Source organism: Gallinula chloropus, assembly GCF_964237585.1.
Source record: "Gallinula chloropus genome assembly, chromosome: 15".
NCBI classification, from domain to species: domain Eukaryota; kingdom Metazoa; phylum Chordata; class Aves; order Gruiformes; family Rallidae; genus Gallinula; species Gallinula chloropus.
In genome coordinates this window covers 11269068-11285505 of record NC_140100.1, presented here as the reverse complement: position 1 = coordinate 11285505, position 16438 = coordinate 11269068, and the positions used below count along the sequence as shown (strand labels likewise).

Below are 16438 nucleotides of genomic sequence, written 5' to 3'. Positions count from 1 at the left end.
CGAATGCTACAGCGTCACCCTCAGCCACTCAGTGTTAAGAGCAAAGAGAACAAAGGGTCAAGACGCCTGTACAGGAGTAAAATACAAGTACTAATGCTTTAACACACTTAAAAAGCCTGATGGCACGTGCTAATACAGAGAAAAATAAACACTAATGTATCTTCTGTAAAAATAATTTCAAGTCCAGGGTGTATTTTCTTCTCCTATGTGCCATTTCAAAATACCAATGACAGTCTCTCCCTTTAGCTTTGGTTTTAAGAGAGAAGCGAGTCTGAAACACATAAAAACACATCTTTTCCCCTCCATCCCGATTCTTAAAGCATTATCTGTACAAACAGCACCAAGTTATAAAAACAGAGCTTCAGCCCCGATCACATTTTACCCAAAACCTCTGAAAAAATAGGGACTTAAACCCCCAAAACCCTGAAATTGCAGCAGTGATAAAGTGCCCCACCATAGAGTTTCTGAACAGGTCCAATACAGTATAAATTAGTTAAATTTCCAGCCTTGGAAACTTCAATGCCCACTAGTAAGGCCAATATGACAGACCACAGTGCCAGGGTGCCAGTCAGCTGCTCATTTTTTAGGGGCTGCAGATGCTTGGACTCTTATCTAGTGGTTCTGGGAGTTTTGGGAAGTCAAGTTCTTTGGATTTTTGTGGTTTTCAAGGATGCCTCTGAGCTTCTGCGATCTTTTCGATTAGGAACTTTTTGTCACGGCTTTCCTGGAAAGATAGAATGACAAACAGGTGCTAGATGAACAGAAGCACAATCTATCTACAAACAGCTCACTTCTTTATTAGAAACAAACTGGTGTGCTCACCACACTGCACTCTGATTAGCTGTTCCCTGCACTCTCCCAGCTACCTGAGTAATTTTGAGCTTACAATAGCTCTGACTTCATTTATTTCACGTTAGGCCACACATAAACAGCTCTGTGTTGAGCCCAGTAAAAACATTTCTCCTGCTTAAAATATTTAAAACCATACTTCCAAGAAACCTAACCACAGTGAAAATAAGGCAGACAAGGATTTTCAGGATTCCTAGCTGATTTGGGAGCCCTTGAAAAAGCAGGGTGGCTTTTGCTCCCAAGCTCCTAACTTCACAAGTCTTTCCCCAGGACAGTGTTTTTCTAAGGATGCTGTATCTAAAAGAAGCATATTCCAAGAAAGGGGATGTTTTCCAAAAAAGTGAGAAGTCTGACTAGTAAAGTGAGATTCTGACTACAGCAGAGTTTGACAGACCACGGTGTATGAGCACTATCAAATGGCAGCAGCTTTTGATGGCCACAGAGCAGCATGTCTGTGCTGGCACTGTTCTCCAAAGGACTGGCTCAACCCCCGTACCTGTTCCAGCCCTCAAAACAAGACCAGACCTGATGCAGTAGGAACACAGGTCCGGAGGGAAGGGTAGTGAGCCTGCTTATGAGAGCAGAGAAGGAAAAGGAGGTGGGGATTGTGTAAGAGGAGAGGTGGAGGGGACAAAAGGCAAAAAAAATCAGGAGAAAGCATGTACATGGGTGGATTTAAGCAAGAGGATGGTAAAGAATGGGGACTCTGCTTCTCAGAGGCATATCCCATGCACATGTTGCCTGGACTCTGCTGCAGCTGATGGCCAAGAAACTCAGGCTGAAAAACTCCTTAGTGCTTCTGTTTTCTTGTCTCATTCTTCCCTGCCTGTTCAAACACATAGCCTCCAGCAGACTACACAAACTCATGTTCCTCTGATTACTGACACGACAAAACACCAGAGATACAGAAAAGACAGTGGGTCAGATCTTACCAGAACCAGTTGTTCCCTCAGCTGCTTCACCACTCGTTTGTGTGCTCTAGCCAAGGCAATAACATAGAGCATAACAATGCTGCAAACAACAAACCAACACTGTATGTCAGTGTCATGTGAAGTGGAATTAGTCAGGAAAAGGCTGGTGTGGGCCAGGGGAATTGTTGGTTTGTGCATTTGCTTTAGATGAAAAGTTGTTGGAGAAAGCAAAAACTGAAAAAAATTAATAAATATAGAGGTGGGGTAGGTTGGGCATGGCTCTGGGGAAGTGCATCTGCTGTCAGCAGACAGGGACAGAGTGCTAAAGGACACAGAGGCAGAGCCAGCTCCAGGCAATGCAGGTTGTGTTCTCACAGCACTCTGGTCTGTCAGTTCCTGCCCTGCTCCAGGTGTACGTACAGGGGGTGTTGCTCCTCAGAAATTAAGTTTAAAGAGGTTTCACTGGAGTAACTCTTTGCTCCCATTGTGTTTCTCACTGCAGTGAGCAGCCACAGATGAATATCACAGCCATTCCTTACGGCACATATTCCAGGTGTAATCTGTGACCCGGATTATCCACTCAGTGCAAGTTTCACCCTCCACCTCTTACACAGGCTTTATGATAAACTAGAGAAAGAAGATCCCAGCCCAAAAGAGAGGACTTGGTATTTCCAGTTCAGGAGAACACACAAGTGTGGGTTATGGAAGGAAGGGCTGGGTGGGGTCTGCGGGTTATTACCCGCATAATTTCTCAAGTGTAGATCTTGTAGAAAGTGTCAGGTAAAAAGCCTCCAAGATCTAAAACCAGTTAAACTGAAATGGAAAAAAAAAGTCCATTTAAACATAAGAAAAATAAAAGTTTTCTGCTTTACAACTAGAGCAGGCAACCCAGAGAGGCTGTGAAGTCCCCACCTTCGGAGATACTCCAAACCTAACACTATAAACACTGTTCCCGAGCACCTCTCTACTTGACCCAGCTTTGAAGAGGGTTGGGTCAGATCATCTCCAGAGGTGACCTCCAACCTTAAAAATTCTATGATTCTATATTGAATTTTATCCTACAGAGTGACTGGGGGCTTTTTTTTGGGGGGTGGGGGGGTGGGGGGGTGCTGTTCTGTTTTCACCAAGGTTTGTGATCACAGGGCTCACAATACCGATTCACAGAAGGATTCACAGTTAATGCTTTAGAGAAAGGGGAGCACAGGACACGCAAGAGCAAATGGAATAAGGGTAATGAGTGTGAATAAATGGGCAGAGACACAGGAGCTGAGGATTCATACAGGCTTTTCACTGCAGGTAATTGTTTGGTATCAGTTCAGTAAGGAAGGAAATGAAGCAGCCTGTGGCAGGGGGGTTGGAACTCTGTGATCCTTGGGGTCCCTTCCAACCCAGACCAGTCTGTGATTCTGTGACTGAATCAGGTCTCCACAGTACTCACTAGACGACCAGAAAAAAAGGTGCTGCGAAGGCTTCTGACGTTATGCCATAAAGGAACTCCCGCAGGCCCACTGGAAACCCATCTACTGTGACTGGAATAACTACCCAGGAAGTATTAAAATTCCTGAATGGACCACATGCCTTGGAGGAGGAGATGCTGTCAAAGAAGCAGAACAAAAAAGGAGATGCTATACCAAAACATAAAGATAAAATAATCCAGCAGAAGCCTAGCATCATTTTGCTGGTGGGGTAGAAGTGTCCTTCGCTTTTAAAACTGCACTTTTTGTTTATATGAACTATGGGGTAATCTGACTGATTGCACAAGATACATTTTCTCCCATTTTATCATTGCAAAGCTGCAGGTCTGTTTTAGGGAACTGACAACCTGAGAGCAAACATCAACTTCACAGACGTCAAAAGGACACTTACCCTGATATGCTGATTGCCAATGGAATAAAAGCCAGGATGAGCCCACCGAGCAGCACCATCAAGAAGAAAAAACTGGAGCTTGATGCTCTGACAAGCCTGACTTCAGGTTTATGTGTGTGTATCAAACTGATCTGGGGAGGGAAAAGCAGCAAGACAGTTACTGGTGCATCTATATACATATGTCCAAGTGTGCTCTCCCCACCAACTGAATCCTCAAATATACGACCAGCTATACAGAACCACCCTTCCGGCACGCACAGACTGAAAACAGAATCCCAGACTGGTCTGGGTTGGAAGGGACCCCAAGGATCACAGAGCTCCAACCCCCTGCCACAGGCAGGGCAACCAACCTCCAGGCCTGGAGCTACACAAGGTTGCCCAGGGCCCCATCCAACCTGGCCTTGAACACCTCCAGGGATGGGGAACCCACCACCTCTCTGGGCAGCCTGTTCCAGCCCCTCACCACTCTCTCTGTCAAAAAACTTCCCCCTAATATCTAATTTAAACCTTCCCTCCTTCAGCTTCAACCCATCCCCCTTGTCCTGCCATTATCTACCATTTTAAAAAGCTGATTCCCCTCCTGTTTCTCTGCTCCCTTCAGGGACTGGAAGGCTGCAATGAGGTCCCCCCACAGCCTTCTCTTCCCCAGGCTGAACCAGCCCAGCTCCCTCAGCCTCTCTTCATAGGGGAGGTGCTCCAGCCCTCTGATCATCTTCACGGGCTCCTCTGAACCCTGTCCAACAATCCCACATCTTTCTTATATTGGGGGCTCCAGCTCTGGACACAGGATTCCAGCTGGGGCCTCATGAGGGCAGAGCAGAGGGACAATCCCCTCCTTGTCCCTGCTGACACCTCTCAAAACAGCTCAGACAAGAACACTTTATGTTCAGAGCTAAGTCAACATCTCCTGTTTTGGGAAACATTTTTGTTCCAGAGGGCCTCATGCACTTGCAGAGAGACAAGCAACCAAGTCATGTGGTGCATGATCCATGGCACAGCATGTAGGGTAGTTCTGTCACATCTTCACCCCTCTTCTAAAGGTTAAAATACCACTAAGAATTTGTTGCACTGAAGGAGCCATGTGGTCAGAGGGCAGAGCTTCTGATATGCAGAAGACCTCCAACCCAGCTTGGATTATCCATTTTGCTTCCAAATTTTTAGCAGCTTGGCAAAATCTTGCCAAGTTCTAAGCTGTGCTGCTAGCAAACAGATTGATGCAGAAGAAGTGTTATAAACTAGCTTTATCATCTAAAAAGGGGTCATTAAAAAACCCCAAATAATTGATGAGGTAGTTATTAAAACGTCATTTTGCTGGATTTCAAAGCAAAACTCTACCTCCTCTTAAAACCAAAAACCCAACAGAAAATGGCATACCATTCTTAGTGCCAGTACACCACACCCTGGGTGGTTTTAGGGGATTTTGTTTGTTTTTAATCAACTGTGCATCTATACTATAAAACCCACGAAGTCATGCACTATTTTGCTGGTTTACCACACACCTTCATTACCTTTTTAACATAAAAAATGATGAAGTATTTCACAGTTGCTATCCCAGGGAGAAGTGGTGAAAAGAATGTTCCAATCCAGCAGATAATTTGGCCATAAATGATTTCCAGGACGTTGTCAGAAATGCCAAATTCCTGCAATCCATACCACTGAACTGCCTTGCAAGAGCAATGAGTAACTAACAACCTAAAGCCCAAAAATAGTGTTAGTTCTAAATTAAACTTACACAGCTTGAGTGAATTCTAACACATATGGAACACACAGATCTGTAACGTTACAGACTCAAATATCAAAAACTACACAGACACCTAAATAGCAAAGGAGTGCTCAAACCACCAGAAAGATGCTTATGTTTTATTTTAAAACTGTCAGTCTGGTAAGAAATACGGAGAATTGTTTCATATGTCATTTGCAAAAGTAGACTCAGAAGGCAGAGATACTTACATTCTAGGGAAGTCCAGAAACAGGGTCACAGCAATAATTGTAATAAAATCAAACAAAATCAGTTTATACATTTCTTGCCCAACGTCAGATTCCCAGCACTACAAAAAACAGAATTAGGAATCTAAATAAGAAGTGAATAATAAATCTGTCTACCAGTAAAGCAACAAACCTCTGAGTCAGTTAACACCAGGAAGTTCAAATTGTATTAATTCCCATCGCTAAGCCATCAGAGTGTTTCAGAGCTTCCAAGCCAAGCTGTTTGTTTTGTTGGGTTTTGTTTGCTGGTTTGGTTTTTGGGGTTTGTTTGGAGTTTTTTTTGAGTAAAGACCATTTGCCTTATTGGAGGAAAAGGCAGTAACACACTGGTATCCAAACCAGAGCTCCCTCAGTCAATCCGTACAGCAGCCAGTGAGTTTATGCTAAACAATAATCTGCCACCAAATTAATTAAGAGTTTCCAACAACCAAAAAGTCTGTGTCAGAACTGCACTGGTTTGCACTGAGCACCAGGTATAACATGAACTGCAGCTCCAGCTCTGATTCCAGACACCCCCAGACAAGTAAATCTCATGGAAAACAAATCCCCATTCACAAGTTCAGATCATCAGAACTTAATCAGATGATTAAAGAGCAAGATAAACCTGCTTACAGGATAGAGTTTGTAATTGTATCCACAGGCCTTGCACTCCTCTGTGTCACAAGAGATCTGCCTCAAGAGCGAGAACAGCAGAACAGAGATATTGGCCAAGCGCACAAAGATACACCTGGAAGAAAAGCAAAGTCCAGTCCCAAACCTGCCCCAAGCAGAGCCAGCCCAGCGCCTGGCTCAGCCTGCACAGGAGTCCAAGGCAGGCCCCAAACACAAAATTGCTATAAAGGGCTTTAATGGAACAGCCACAGCCAGACAATAAAAACATTTCTTTTCTTAGCAGGATGCTAAATTGCTTTTCACCTTCTCTGCTTTAGGGTACAGACCCTTGTTTCTTCCCCAGCACTGCTCCTCCACCAGTCATTTTAGTTGTGGATCTTGACCTCACAACAAGCCGTGATTCTCAAGTACAATTTGAAGGCAGGTGACAACTCTGTGTGCAGCATTTCCCTCTTAGGTGGCTTCGGGCCTTCAGAGGCACTGAGCCACACTGCAGATACACAGCACAGGGGCTTGGCAGAGCTCAGATGCTCCAACCCAGAGCATGCTGCCTTAAGCTGCCAAACACTAATTCTTCATGCTGTTACACTGAGGAACCGCTGCACACAAAGTGACATCAACCCACAGCTCTGCAGCAACAACTTCCCCACTGACTATTTAACAGGGTGTTGAAGATGTCCAGATCACACAGTTAAAGGGGACTGAGGCAGAAACTCGGATGCTGAAGTGACTGCCCTGTACTATCATCCTAAACAGGAAATTGTTTCCAGATTTAAAATTAGTTTCCAACTAAACATAAATCAAACAATGCCTATTCAGTTTCCAGTGCCCAGGCTCCCCAGACAGAGTCCAACCTCCCTGCTGCTTCATGTCTGAATGCTTACAGTATTTCTAACCTACCAAGAAAAAGTTGTTGAAAGGTTCAAGGCCACAATAAAGATTTTACCTCAGTAAAGTCAGCCTGATTTCATTGGCTGGTGAATAATCTTCAAATCTGATCAGAATCGAGAAGATCTGAGGAGCAATGAAGTTGGCCATTGTGATCACAATGGATGGTAAATACTGCACTATGAGGTTGGCCAGGATGTTCTCATTGCTGCCATCCTGTACAAGAAGAAATGGAAGATAATGCTCAGAGAAACACACCTTCCTGACACCATGCTCTTTCCAGCTACCCACGAGCCTCTTCTGTCCAAGGTTCACGTAACATCTTTAATGCTGTCTTCATCCCCCACCTGCATTTGGAACCACAAGGCTGACCACTGCTCGCTCTCTCTGCAGCTTGCTGTTCCTCACCCTTGCTTTCTCCTGGTCCCTCACCAGTTCCTCCCATGAGTATTCTAGCACTTCCACAAAGCTTCTGTTCGAAGAGGCTCACCAAAGCTTGTGTCTGACAGTGTTGTCTCACCCAGCACTAAGGCTACCCAGCTTTTACACCTATGCCAAAGTGCACACACTTTTCAAGTCATTCTCACGGGTGCAAAGCAGTTTCCCCGACTTCCCTACCCTCCTAACAAGTTCCTCTACCTACTCACTTAGGCAAGGTCAAGGTATGAACCCCTAGACATAAAGCCTACACCAAGCAAAGCTGGGTTTTGAGTGGTTCAGTATGGTGCCATCCTCCTTCTCTGCCCTCAAACAATACCTCCGACACAAACACTTTCTAGTCCCCATTTCCTGCTCGTCTCTCTGTAATCTTGATGGTTTACAGAAGAGTTAGGTCAACCACGAGCCCAACCTCCCCCATACACAGCCAGTGCCCATCACATCACCGATGAACAGAGGAGAGGTAAAAAGTGTAGTGCTCATTTTTCCATCAGGGAAATTCAACCCTGGGGTCCTTCAGAGAAGTCAATTACCATTGCAAAACCACTGAAACTCTTGTCTGCTCTTGTTGTTCTGCTTCTAAACAGCTCTCCCCATCTACTTGTCCTGACAGGGGTGAACAACCCCACTCAACCTCATTCTTTCCACTACTGATGCAAGATTCTTTCCACTTTTCTTCTGCAAAGCACTCCCTGTTCAAAGTCTTGTTGTTTCCCCACATAACTGTAACACAAACCACGGCACAGATCATAATCTTTACTCTCCCCTCCCTGCTTGTTTTTTGCAGTTTAGCAGTGAGCCAGATCAAGAAACTCATCACAGCAAAGTTCATATTAACCAGATCGGTTCCCTGAGCCAGTTCACTCCAGACACCAGCACTTGTGCTAGCAGATCACAGCGAGGGCTGCATTTCACATCGGCTGCATCAGCTCCAAGGCAGGTGATGCTGCAGCCTCTGTATCAAAGGGAAGAAGACATTGCTGGGGTTTTTTTTTGCACATCTCTTGATCCTTCTCACTCTCCTCTACTAAAAAATCCTGTTGGTAAAAAGCCTTTTCAGATCCCCTGCATGAAAGGTGCTATATTAAGATACTTGGCTCTTTCACAATAGTTCCTCTTGCTGTAATCACCAGCCCCAAATGTTACTTCACAACTGATACTTACATTAGATTTTTTTTGAGAGTAGGTAGTTGCTATATAAATAGAGAAGAAGCATCCTCCTAAAACTGCAAAGACAATTATATTTATAAATACTCTCAAAGAGTAGATGCGTATCTTCTCTTTCATTGTCCTGTCAGCTCTCTTTTGCTTCAGTCTTTCTTCCGCCAAGTCTGTCTAGAAACAAAAGAAAAAGCACGTGTAGTGTTCTGGTGTGGTCACATTACTGTATCAGTAACACATCTCCCTGAGGACAGAAAGACAACTTGTCTGTTTACAGAGAGATACTGATCTTGGGCAGCTTGGTGCTAAACTCGGAAGTAGGTAAATCAGCCCACTCCCTTCCTTACTTCTGCATGTAAAGTAACCAGTCCTCACCCCTAGGGCTCCTAATTCCTGCTGCTCCTTAATTGGGGGATGGCACAGAGAGATAGAACAGTCTGGAGAAGCTGGTCATGTAAACTTGGGACGTTTCACCTTAGCTGATGTGAAAATACAGGGTTGCCTGTGAAGGTAATTTAGCCTGGGCAAACCCACAGGTCACCCAGGTATTCTCTGAGGATTCCCTTCCATCCAACAGTAGCATTAATGGGCAGGTTTTCCTGTGGTGTGATGCAAAACGTGGTAAGTGAAGGAGGCTTTGGTTATATGATGTACAAAGATGACTATGAACTTAACTAGAGCAGAAAGTAACTCACTGTAATTTATGTAGTCTATGAAATCTGTAATTACTGCGTTATGGTTTGAAGCGGAAGCATCTTTTCAAAAGTTAATTGTTTCTCTTTGCAAATCTCTGCTTCCAATGTGTGGAGGGTAAAACAAAGGTACAGGTTTCACCAGGAAGGCCTTTCAGGCTCTTTTTCAGGGAGCTTTACACTAGCTGCATCAACATTTTGTATGCCAAGAACACCCAGCAAAATACTTTCAGTATCTTCTTGCTGCCACAATGCTCTTGATTTGTGTGAAGAGAACCACCCAAATATTATTCCTCCCCAAACTATCGCCTACCACACTGCAGACTTATAACCCAGGATACTCAAACCAATTCCCAGCAGTATTAGAGTTTTTCCCACAGCTGGGATAGCTTTTCCTGTTGGATTAGGTGGAAACTAACACAGGAAGCAGGACTGGAGTGTGAGAACAGGCAGATAAGGCAAGCAGCTAAGAGGTTGGCTTCAGTCCCCAGGGCATGGGGGAAGGGCCACCAGGCTTCAGTCCCCAGGGCATGGGGGAAGGGCCACCAAGCTCAGCGCCAATCCTCACATTGCACCACAATTCCAGCTACCTAGAACGCAAGCAGGAGGGTGTGGGTTGCCTTCCCCCCAGGATAAACTACTTTCACCCTTCTTATCCATATTCCACTATCTGCAGAATTGCACACCTCTCTTTTTTTTTTTTAGCCACCTAAGCTATACAAACTGTCATCATGTAAAAAGGAGTTACCCACTTGGAGCTCATACTGCAGGCTGCGATGTTTTAGCCATGCTGCTTTTAGATCTGTAATGCAGAAGTCCCAGCCTGCAAAGACTTTATTACAGTAAGTCTGAAATTGATCTTCGCGATGCACCAAGTTCTGCTTAAAGCCTTCTGCAAACCTAGGGAAAAAGGCAAATTTACATCATTTATGAAAAGACAGAAAGTGAAACAAAAAACACCACCTCGAGCAACCCATCTGATCAAAGACTAAATGACAACCCCCCATTCCTCACGAGGAAACAGCTGCATTTGCTTTAGACCAGCAAGTCTCAGGGAAGCTTTCAGTGTGAGTTCTGCAGCCACCACCATCAGCTGAAGCCACCACCGTCAGCTGAAGCCACCACCAACACAGGTTACTTCCCTCTGCACTTAGCCACAGTCACATCTCCTCATCTCATTCAGTGCTTCCCTGACACTGCAAAAAGCTGGCTCAGGAAACTGAGATGGGGGGAAAAAAAACCCCAAACAAACCAAAACCCAAAGGAAATCCTCTAACAATTACTGTATACTTTAGGGTCTTTTACTTATATGTAAAGGTACATTTGAAAACCCAATACTTCAAATGTATTTATTTACTTTGCTGGCTTAATTTCCCAGAGACAAAAGCTGCTGTGGCTCAGCATCCTCAAGAAAAAAAAATTCTCCATTTCCATATAAAACAGTTCTAGAGTACAGCAAGACTGCAATGCAAACCGTGCAACAGGCAACAGTAAACACACTACACCAACACCTTTACCTTTTTAATATCCATAAGAAACTTAGTGCAAGGCAGGCAAACGTAGTCAGCATATAGGCTAGTGGCAAGTTGTACCTCAGCGTACTGACCCACGCAGCATCTATTGTGTAATACCCGTAAAACAAACTTGTCACTTCCAGGAAGCCCTGTGAAAACATGAAGTTAAAATAGAATTTGTAAAAGTAGCAGAAACCACTCAGTTCAACCCAACCTGGTATTAAGCAATCGTTTTGGAGCACACAGCAAGCTACAACAGTCTGTAGCTTCTAAATACTGCTGCTGCCTCTACCAAAGTGTAACGCAGACACTACGTGCTTAAAATCCTTCCCCTCTGCTATCAAAGAGCTCTGTGACAGGGACACTGAGACACAACACAGAGCACAATGGGCAGTGTGCTCTGAAGCATGTACCACTGGGCAGCTGGGGAGGAGAGGCACAGGCTGCAGAGCGTGGCCAGCCAAGCCCTGCAGACACTCAGTAAGTGTCAGTTTGAAAACTCCCTTTTGCACTGATAAGAGACCAAGGCTCATTTTACCCCAGCACTGTATGCTCCTTATTTTATGAAAGCTGTCAAAGCTTCATTCCCCAAGTAAAACATGTTCACATTATACAAGTTATGTGAGACACAGAAACTTAATTAAAAAATAAATATATAATTACTTACAGTACCACTGAGCAGATCTTTAAAGTAAGTATAGAAGTAAACAAGTCCCTTATTACCACTGGGTTTATAAACTGTGCAGTGAGAGTCTGTCAAAAGAAAAGCAGGGGAAGTCACTCAGATGGTAATAGCTGTTAAACTGCAAAATCAAGTTAATTCAAATACGGTAAGTTCTTATCAAAAAAGCATTTATTTGTCCTGGGAGGTGGAGGAGAAGCTGATGGAAAGAGGGAATATATAGTGGTATATAGAGAAGGTGTTTACCTGTGTTATTTGGAGGAATATTAGCAATGGTACTGTTGAACACACCATACTTAGAAATGATGCTGGGAAGGGTAACAAAACTGAACATCAGGATAAAAATGATAAAATTCAGCAGGACCACAAAACGCAGGAAGGAGAAGTAGGACTGGATGCCGGTACCAAACTTCCCTGGGAATAAGAGAAACATGTGCCAATAATTAAGACAATAAAATCACTGAAAATGCAGAATGAGCAGGCAATCATTTCAGTTCCAGTGAGCTAACTGAAGAAACATTATGAAGGCTAGTTTTAAGTCCTTCATGCTTTTACCAACGCAACTGCAATAGAAATGTGACTTTTACATACTTTTCTCCAATATATTTCCTTCTACCCCATCATGGATTTTATATCAGCAATAACAAGGGAAGCAGGTAACTTCTTAAACACATAGAGTTTTATCTGAAGCCATGCCCACACGTGTAAAACCTTTACAAAGGAGCAATCAACACCAGACAATAAATACCTTCTATGCTGTGAATGTCGTGTCGCCAAAGCTGCAGGTAAGACGAGGCCTCCTTGAAGTCACTAAGAACTTTTTTCATCGATTTACTGCTAGCTCTTTTCCACTGCTTCCATCCAGATACATGTTTCCTCTCAGCCTGCTGATAGGTCCTAAGGATCAAGAAATACAGTTACTGAGCACAAGAAATACTTCTTCACTACAGGTAACAAGGCCGAGCACGGCGGAGCCTGCTTCAGAGGGACACAGCACAGTGCTACAAGCTGGAGCAACACCTTATAGCTGTCCACATCTGTTCCTCCTGGTAACTGCGACATCAGGTTAATTCACACAGAGCACGACCTCTCATGGAAAACACTTGCCTCTCAGGGAGGAAATAAAATAAATCCAACTGACAATAGCACAACACAGAAAAAACACGTAGCTGAACTTCCCAGTGGGATCTCGAGAAAGCTGCTGTAATTATTTCATATTTACAGAGGGTTGGAAAAGGAGGTTTCCTCAAAACTTCTGACCAAAGCATCTTCACCAAGAAGCTCTTAAAAGAAAATTCTCTAAAATAGAGAAATCATTCTCATAAGAGAGTCATTCTAATTTTTGTAGAAAACTCACAGATCCCAAAATCAGAATGTCAAAATACACTGGGGGGAAAAAAGTAAAAAAAATAAAGAGAACCCTGCAAAAAGGGTTAAATATTTGATTTGGATTTTAGATTTTTAACTTTTATATCATATTCCAGTACATAACAGAAAACATTTTATTAAAATTATTCATTTTTAATTGCTCAGGTTTTATAGCATTTTGAAAAAATCTCTGCAAAGTGCCAGCTCAGTGAATCTGAGGATGCATTTCTTTGCTGATACATGTGGGTGCATCCTGTTATAACAATCAGCTGCAAGCAAGCTGTCTATAATTTTTAATCACTCCTCACTTACAGATTTTTATACCATATGCATATAGCTGCATTTTAAAAATCGCTGCATGGCCAGTGACAGCATTAAGGAGAATTCTGACTGGCTCAGTTTGCATTTCTTTTTTTTTTTTTTTTCCTTTAAGAAACCTTAAAAACAGACAAAACTTCCCAGAAACACAGCTTGCAGACTGACTTGTATGCAGTGAATGCTGCTCCAGCCTCTGATGCTGCTGAAGAACAGCAGTTAAATGCCCCCAAGGACACCGTGCTAGGGTAGAAGACAAAGGTTTCAACTTTAAAGGACTTTGTACACAAGCCTGCGTGGGTGCCTACGCCACGCCACTGCTGTGTGTGTGTGTGCTGTACTATGACACAGTTTCCATGTCCCTCTCAGCTGAAGGAAACATCAGCATTTTGGCAGGAAGCCGAATTGAACCCTACATGCAGAGGTGGAATGGGCAGCAGGTGATCTTATCTGTAGGTGTAAATGCACCGCTCCTACACTCTGGAAACTACAGCCTGCAGCGTGGGGTGTTTAAAGAGATGCTTTGGAGAACTAGCTACCCCGTGTTTGGTCTGCACTGTGAAGAGAGGCGTGGGCTGCACATTCATCCTTGTTACAGAGGCTGAGTGTTCAGCGTTCAGGGCATTTATATCAAGCATTTTGTGTTGGCAGCTGCTGAACAATACACATAGATTATGGATCCAGAGATGTGCCAAGCAGCCCCACCAGAATCTCTCAGCACTAAAATGTGTAAACAAGCTTGGGACGTCCCAACTCTGTTCTTAATGCACACTATGGCCTCAAGACTGCAGTTCCTTTTTCTTCAAATAAAAATTCAATGTAACAAGTGCCTTCCTTTATCATGAACTAGATCTCCTGTTCCCTGTGAGCACTGGCTGTAGGGTTAACAGGCAGCAATTAATTTCCCACTGCTCTTGCAAGCAAGTAACCAGATATTAATTGTACTTTCACCATTCGCCTGGTTCATAACAATCATGAAGTACATGATTTAAAGGCGCAGCAGTTCCCTGAAAATGCAAAAGCACATACTGTATCTTCTCTCCTCAAAGGAGCTTTTAGCATAGCAGTGAGACGTGAGGCAACAAGCAGACAAATAAGGGCGGGCCAAAACATGCCTTTTGTAACCCCTTGCCTGCTCAGATATACCACCAGAGCAGCAGGAACTGCTTACAGCTCACAGCAAAGAGCAATTTTTAGAGGGATAAGAGAGGGAAAAAGGGGAAAAATAAAAAAGAAAGAAAAATAAATCACCGACTCACTGAGCATTAGGAGCTGGAAGGGACCTCAAAAGCTCATCCAGTCCCACCCCCCTGCCAGAGCAGAATCACACAGACTAAATCAACAAGAACATGTCCAGGTAGGTTTGAATGTCTCCAGAGAAGGAGACTCCCCGACCTCTCTGGGCAGCCTGTCCCAGGGCTCTGTCACCCTTACAGGGAAAAAGTTCCTTCACATTCCAACGGAACTTCCTCTGCTCCAGCTCACACCCGCTGCCCCTTGTCCTGTCGCTGCCATCCCTGAGCAAAGCCTGGCTCCGGCCTCCTGACTCTCGCTCTTTACATATTTATAAACACTAATAATGTCACTCCTCAGTCTCCTCCAAGCAAACAAGGCCCAGCTCCCTCAGCCTCTCCTCATCAGGAAGGGGTTCCACTCCCTTCATCACATATAACACTGTGTTCGCAGTAGAGCTGTATTTGTGTATTTCTAGACATTGATGTGGTCACCCCTCAGTCTCCTCTTCTCCAAGCCCCCGGGTCCTCAACCCCACGATAATATATGCATGTTTAGCAAATAAACCCCAGGAGGCAATACAACTTCCCATTTGACTTCCAGGAGGAAAACATCAAAGTGACATCCAATGGTCCTGGAAAGCTTCTTTCCACCTGCATTGAGCCACACCAGAGAGAGCACCCCGCATTCTGGAAGAACTGCTGAGCAGGCTCAGGCAGCAGCACCCACCAAGCGGGAGGAGGCTGCTGCTGACAGAAAACCCACCGTCACCCTTAAAAGCACTAAAACAGCGTGGCAAAACAAGCTACAACAAAAAGGAAGACGGTGAGAAACATGTTTGGTGCTGCAGGTAACCCAGTTTTGAGTCATTTCCTCCAGTCGAAGCTACTGCTGGCCCCGGCAGCTGCTGCCTCGCACTGTGTGGAGCCCCGAGTCCTGCTCCTGTAGCCGGAGGCGCCACAAGGCGCCGGACACGGCCCGGTGTGAGAACCCGGGGAGCTTCTCCTTAAAGCCACATGCCCAAGGCTGGAACAGCTACCGGCGAACCCAATTCTGCCTCAGTCTTTAAGGAAAAGGTAGTCCACTGACCTGAATCTCCTTTTCTCCGCGATGCTCAGGGGGCGTTCTCTCACAGGGCAAGCAGCCAGCTCACCTCCCTCTTGCTCCGGCCCCCAGGCTTCAGCTCCAGGGGGCCCGGCCAAGAGCTGCGGGGCCGCCCGCCGCTCCTGGGTGCCCCCGTCGGCAGCACCGCGGCGCCTCCGCGCTGACTGGTAGCTGGGCAGCTCCTGCAGGAAATCCACAGGTGCGGCAGCGGGCCGCGGCTCCTCGGGAAGGTAGAGCTCTGCAAGGGGAAGGAAGCGCAGGAGCTGCAGCCGGGGGTCGCCACAACATGGCAGCCGGCCAGCCAGCCGCCGCCCGGGACCCCGCAGCGCTGAGGAAGACGAGGCGGCTGTAGAGCCAGTCCCTCGCGTGTCCTTCCCCTGGCCACCTGCCGCAGCCGGCTGCCCGCCGGCGGGGGCTCGGTACCTGCCTCTCCCGCGCCCTTACCGCCGCTACTCAGCCGCCAGTCCGGCGGTCCCGTGGCGGCCCCGAACCCGCTCATATCTGCGCGGGGGAAGGAGCCAGCGTCCCCGCCTCGGTGCTGCTGTTTCCGGGCGCTTCAGCAGCCGGCAGAGCCCTGGGGCGGCGGCGGCTGCCGGAGCGCCCGAGCCGCTAGCGGGGCGGGGACGAGGCTCCCTGCTGGGGCCGCCTTCCCCGGGTGCCTCGCCCGCAGGGGGCGCCAACAGCCGCCCTCGCGCCAGAGGCGGGCTCCGGCTGTCGGAGCCGCGCTCGCCCCTGAGGCGAGGAGCCGCGGCGGGGGATCGGCCCCTTCCCGGCGGCACCGGCGTGGTGGGGATTGTCGGGGGTGCGGTGTGTGAGGGG

The 16438-nt window shown here is 46.0% G+C and overlaps 1 protein-coding gene across 1 annotated transcript; it reads right to left on the bottom strand.

Moving 5' to 3' along the window:
* Positions 1-71: 71 nt before the first annotated feature.
* Positions 72-16118, bottom strand: TMC7 (transmembrane channel like 7; the record flags this gene model as incomplete). Its single annotated transcript, XM_084270841.1, is given in 17 exon segments — positions 72-724; positions 1782-1860; positions 3199-3354; positions 3627-3757; positions 5135-5318; positions 5577-5674; positions 6225-6339; positions 7171-7328; positions 8715-8885; positions 10156-10303; positions 10921-11066; positions 11585-11670; positions 11846-12013; positions 12348-12496; positions 13451-13525; positions 15605-16010; positions 16013-16118. Coding segments are annotated over 17 exon segments (2436 nt in total). The 3' UTR covers positions 72-664.
* Positions 16119-16438: the final 320 nt, after the last annotated feature.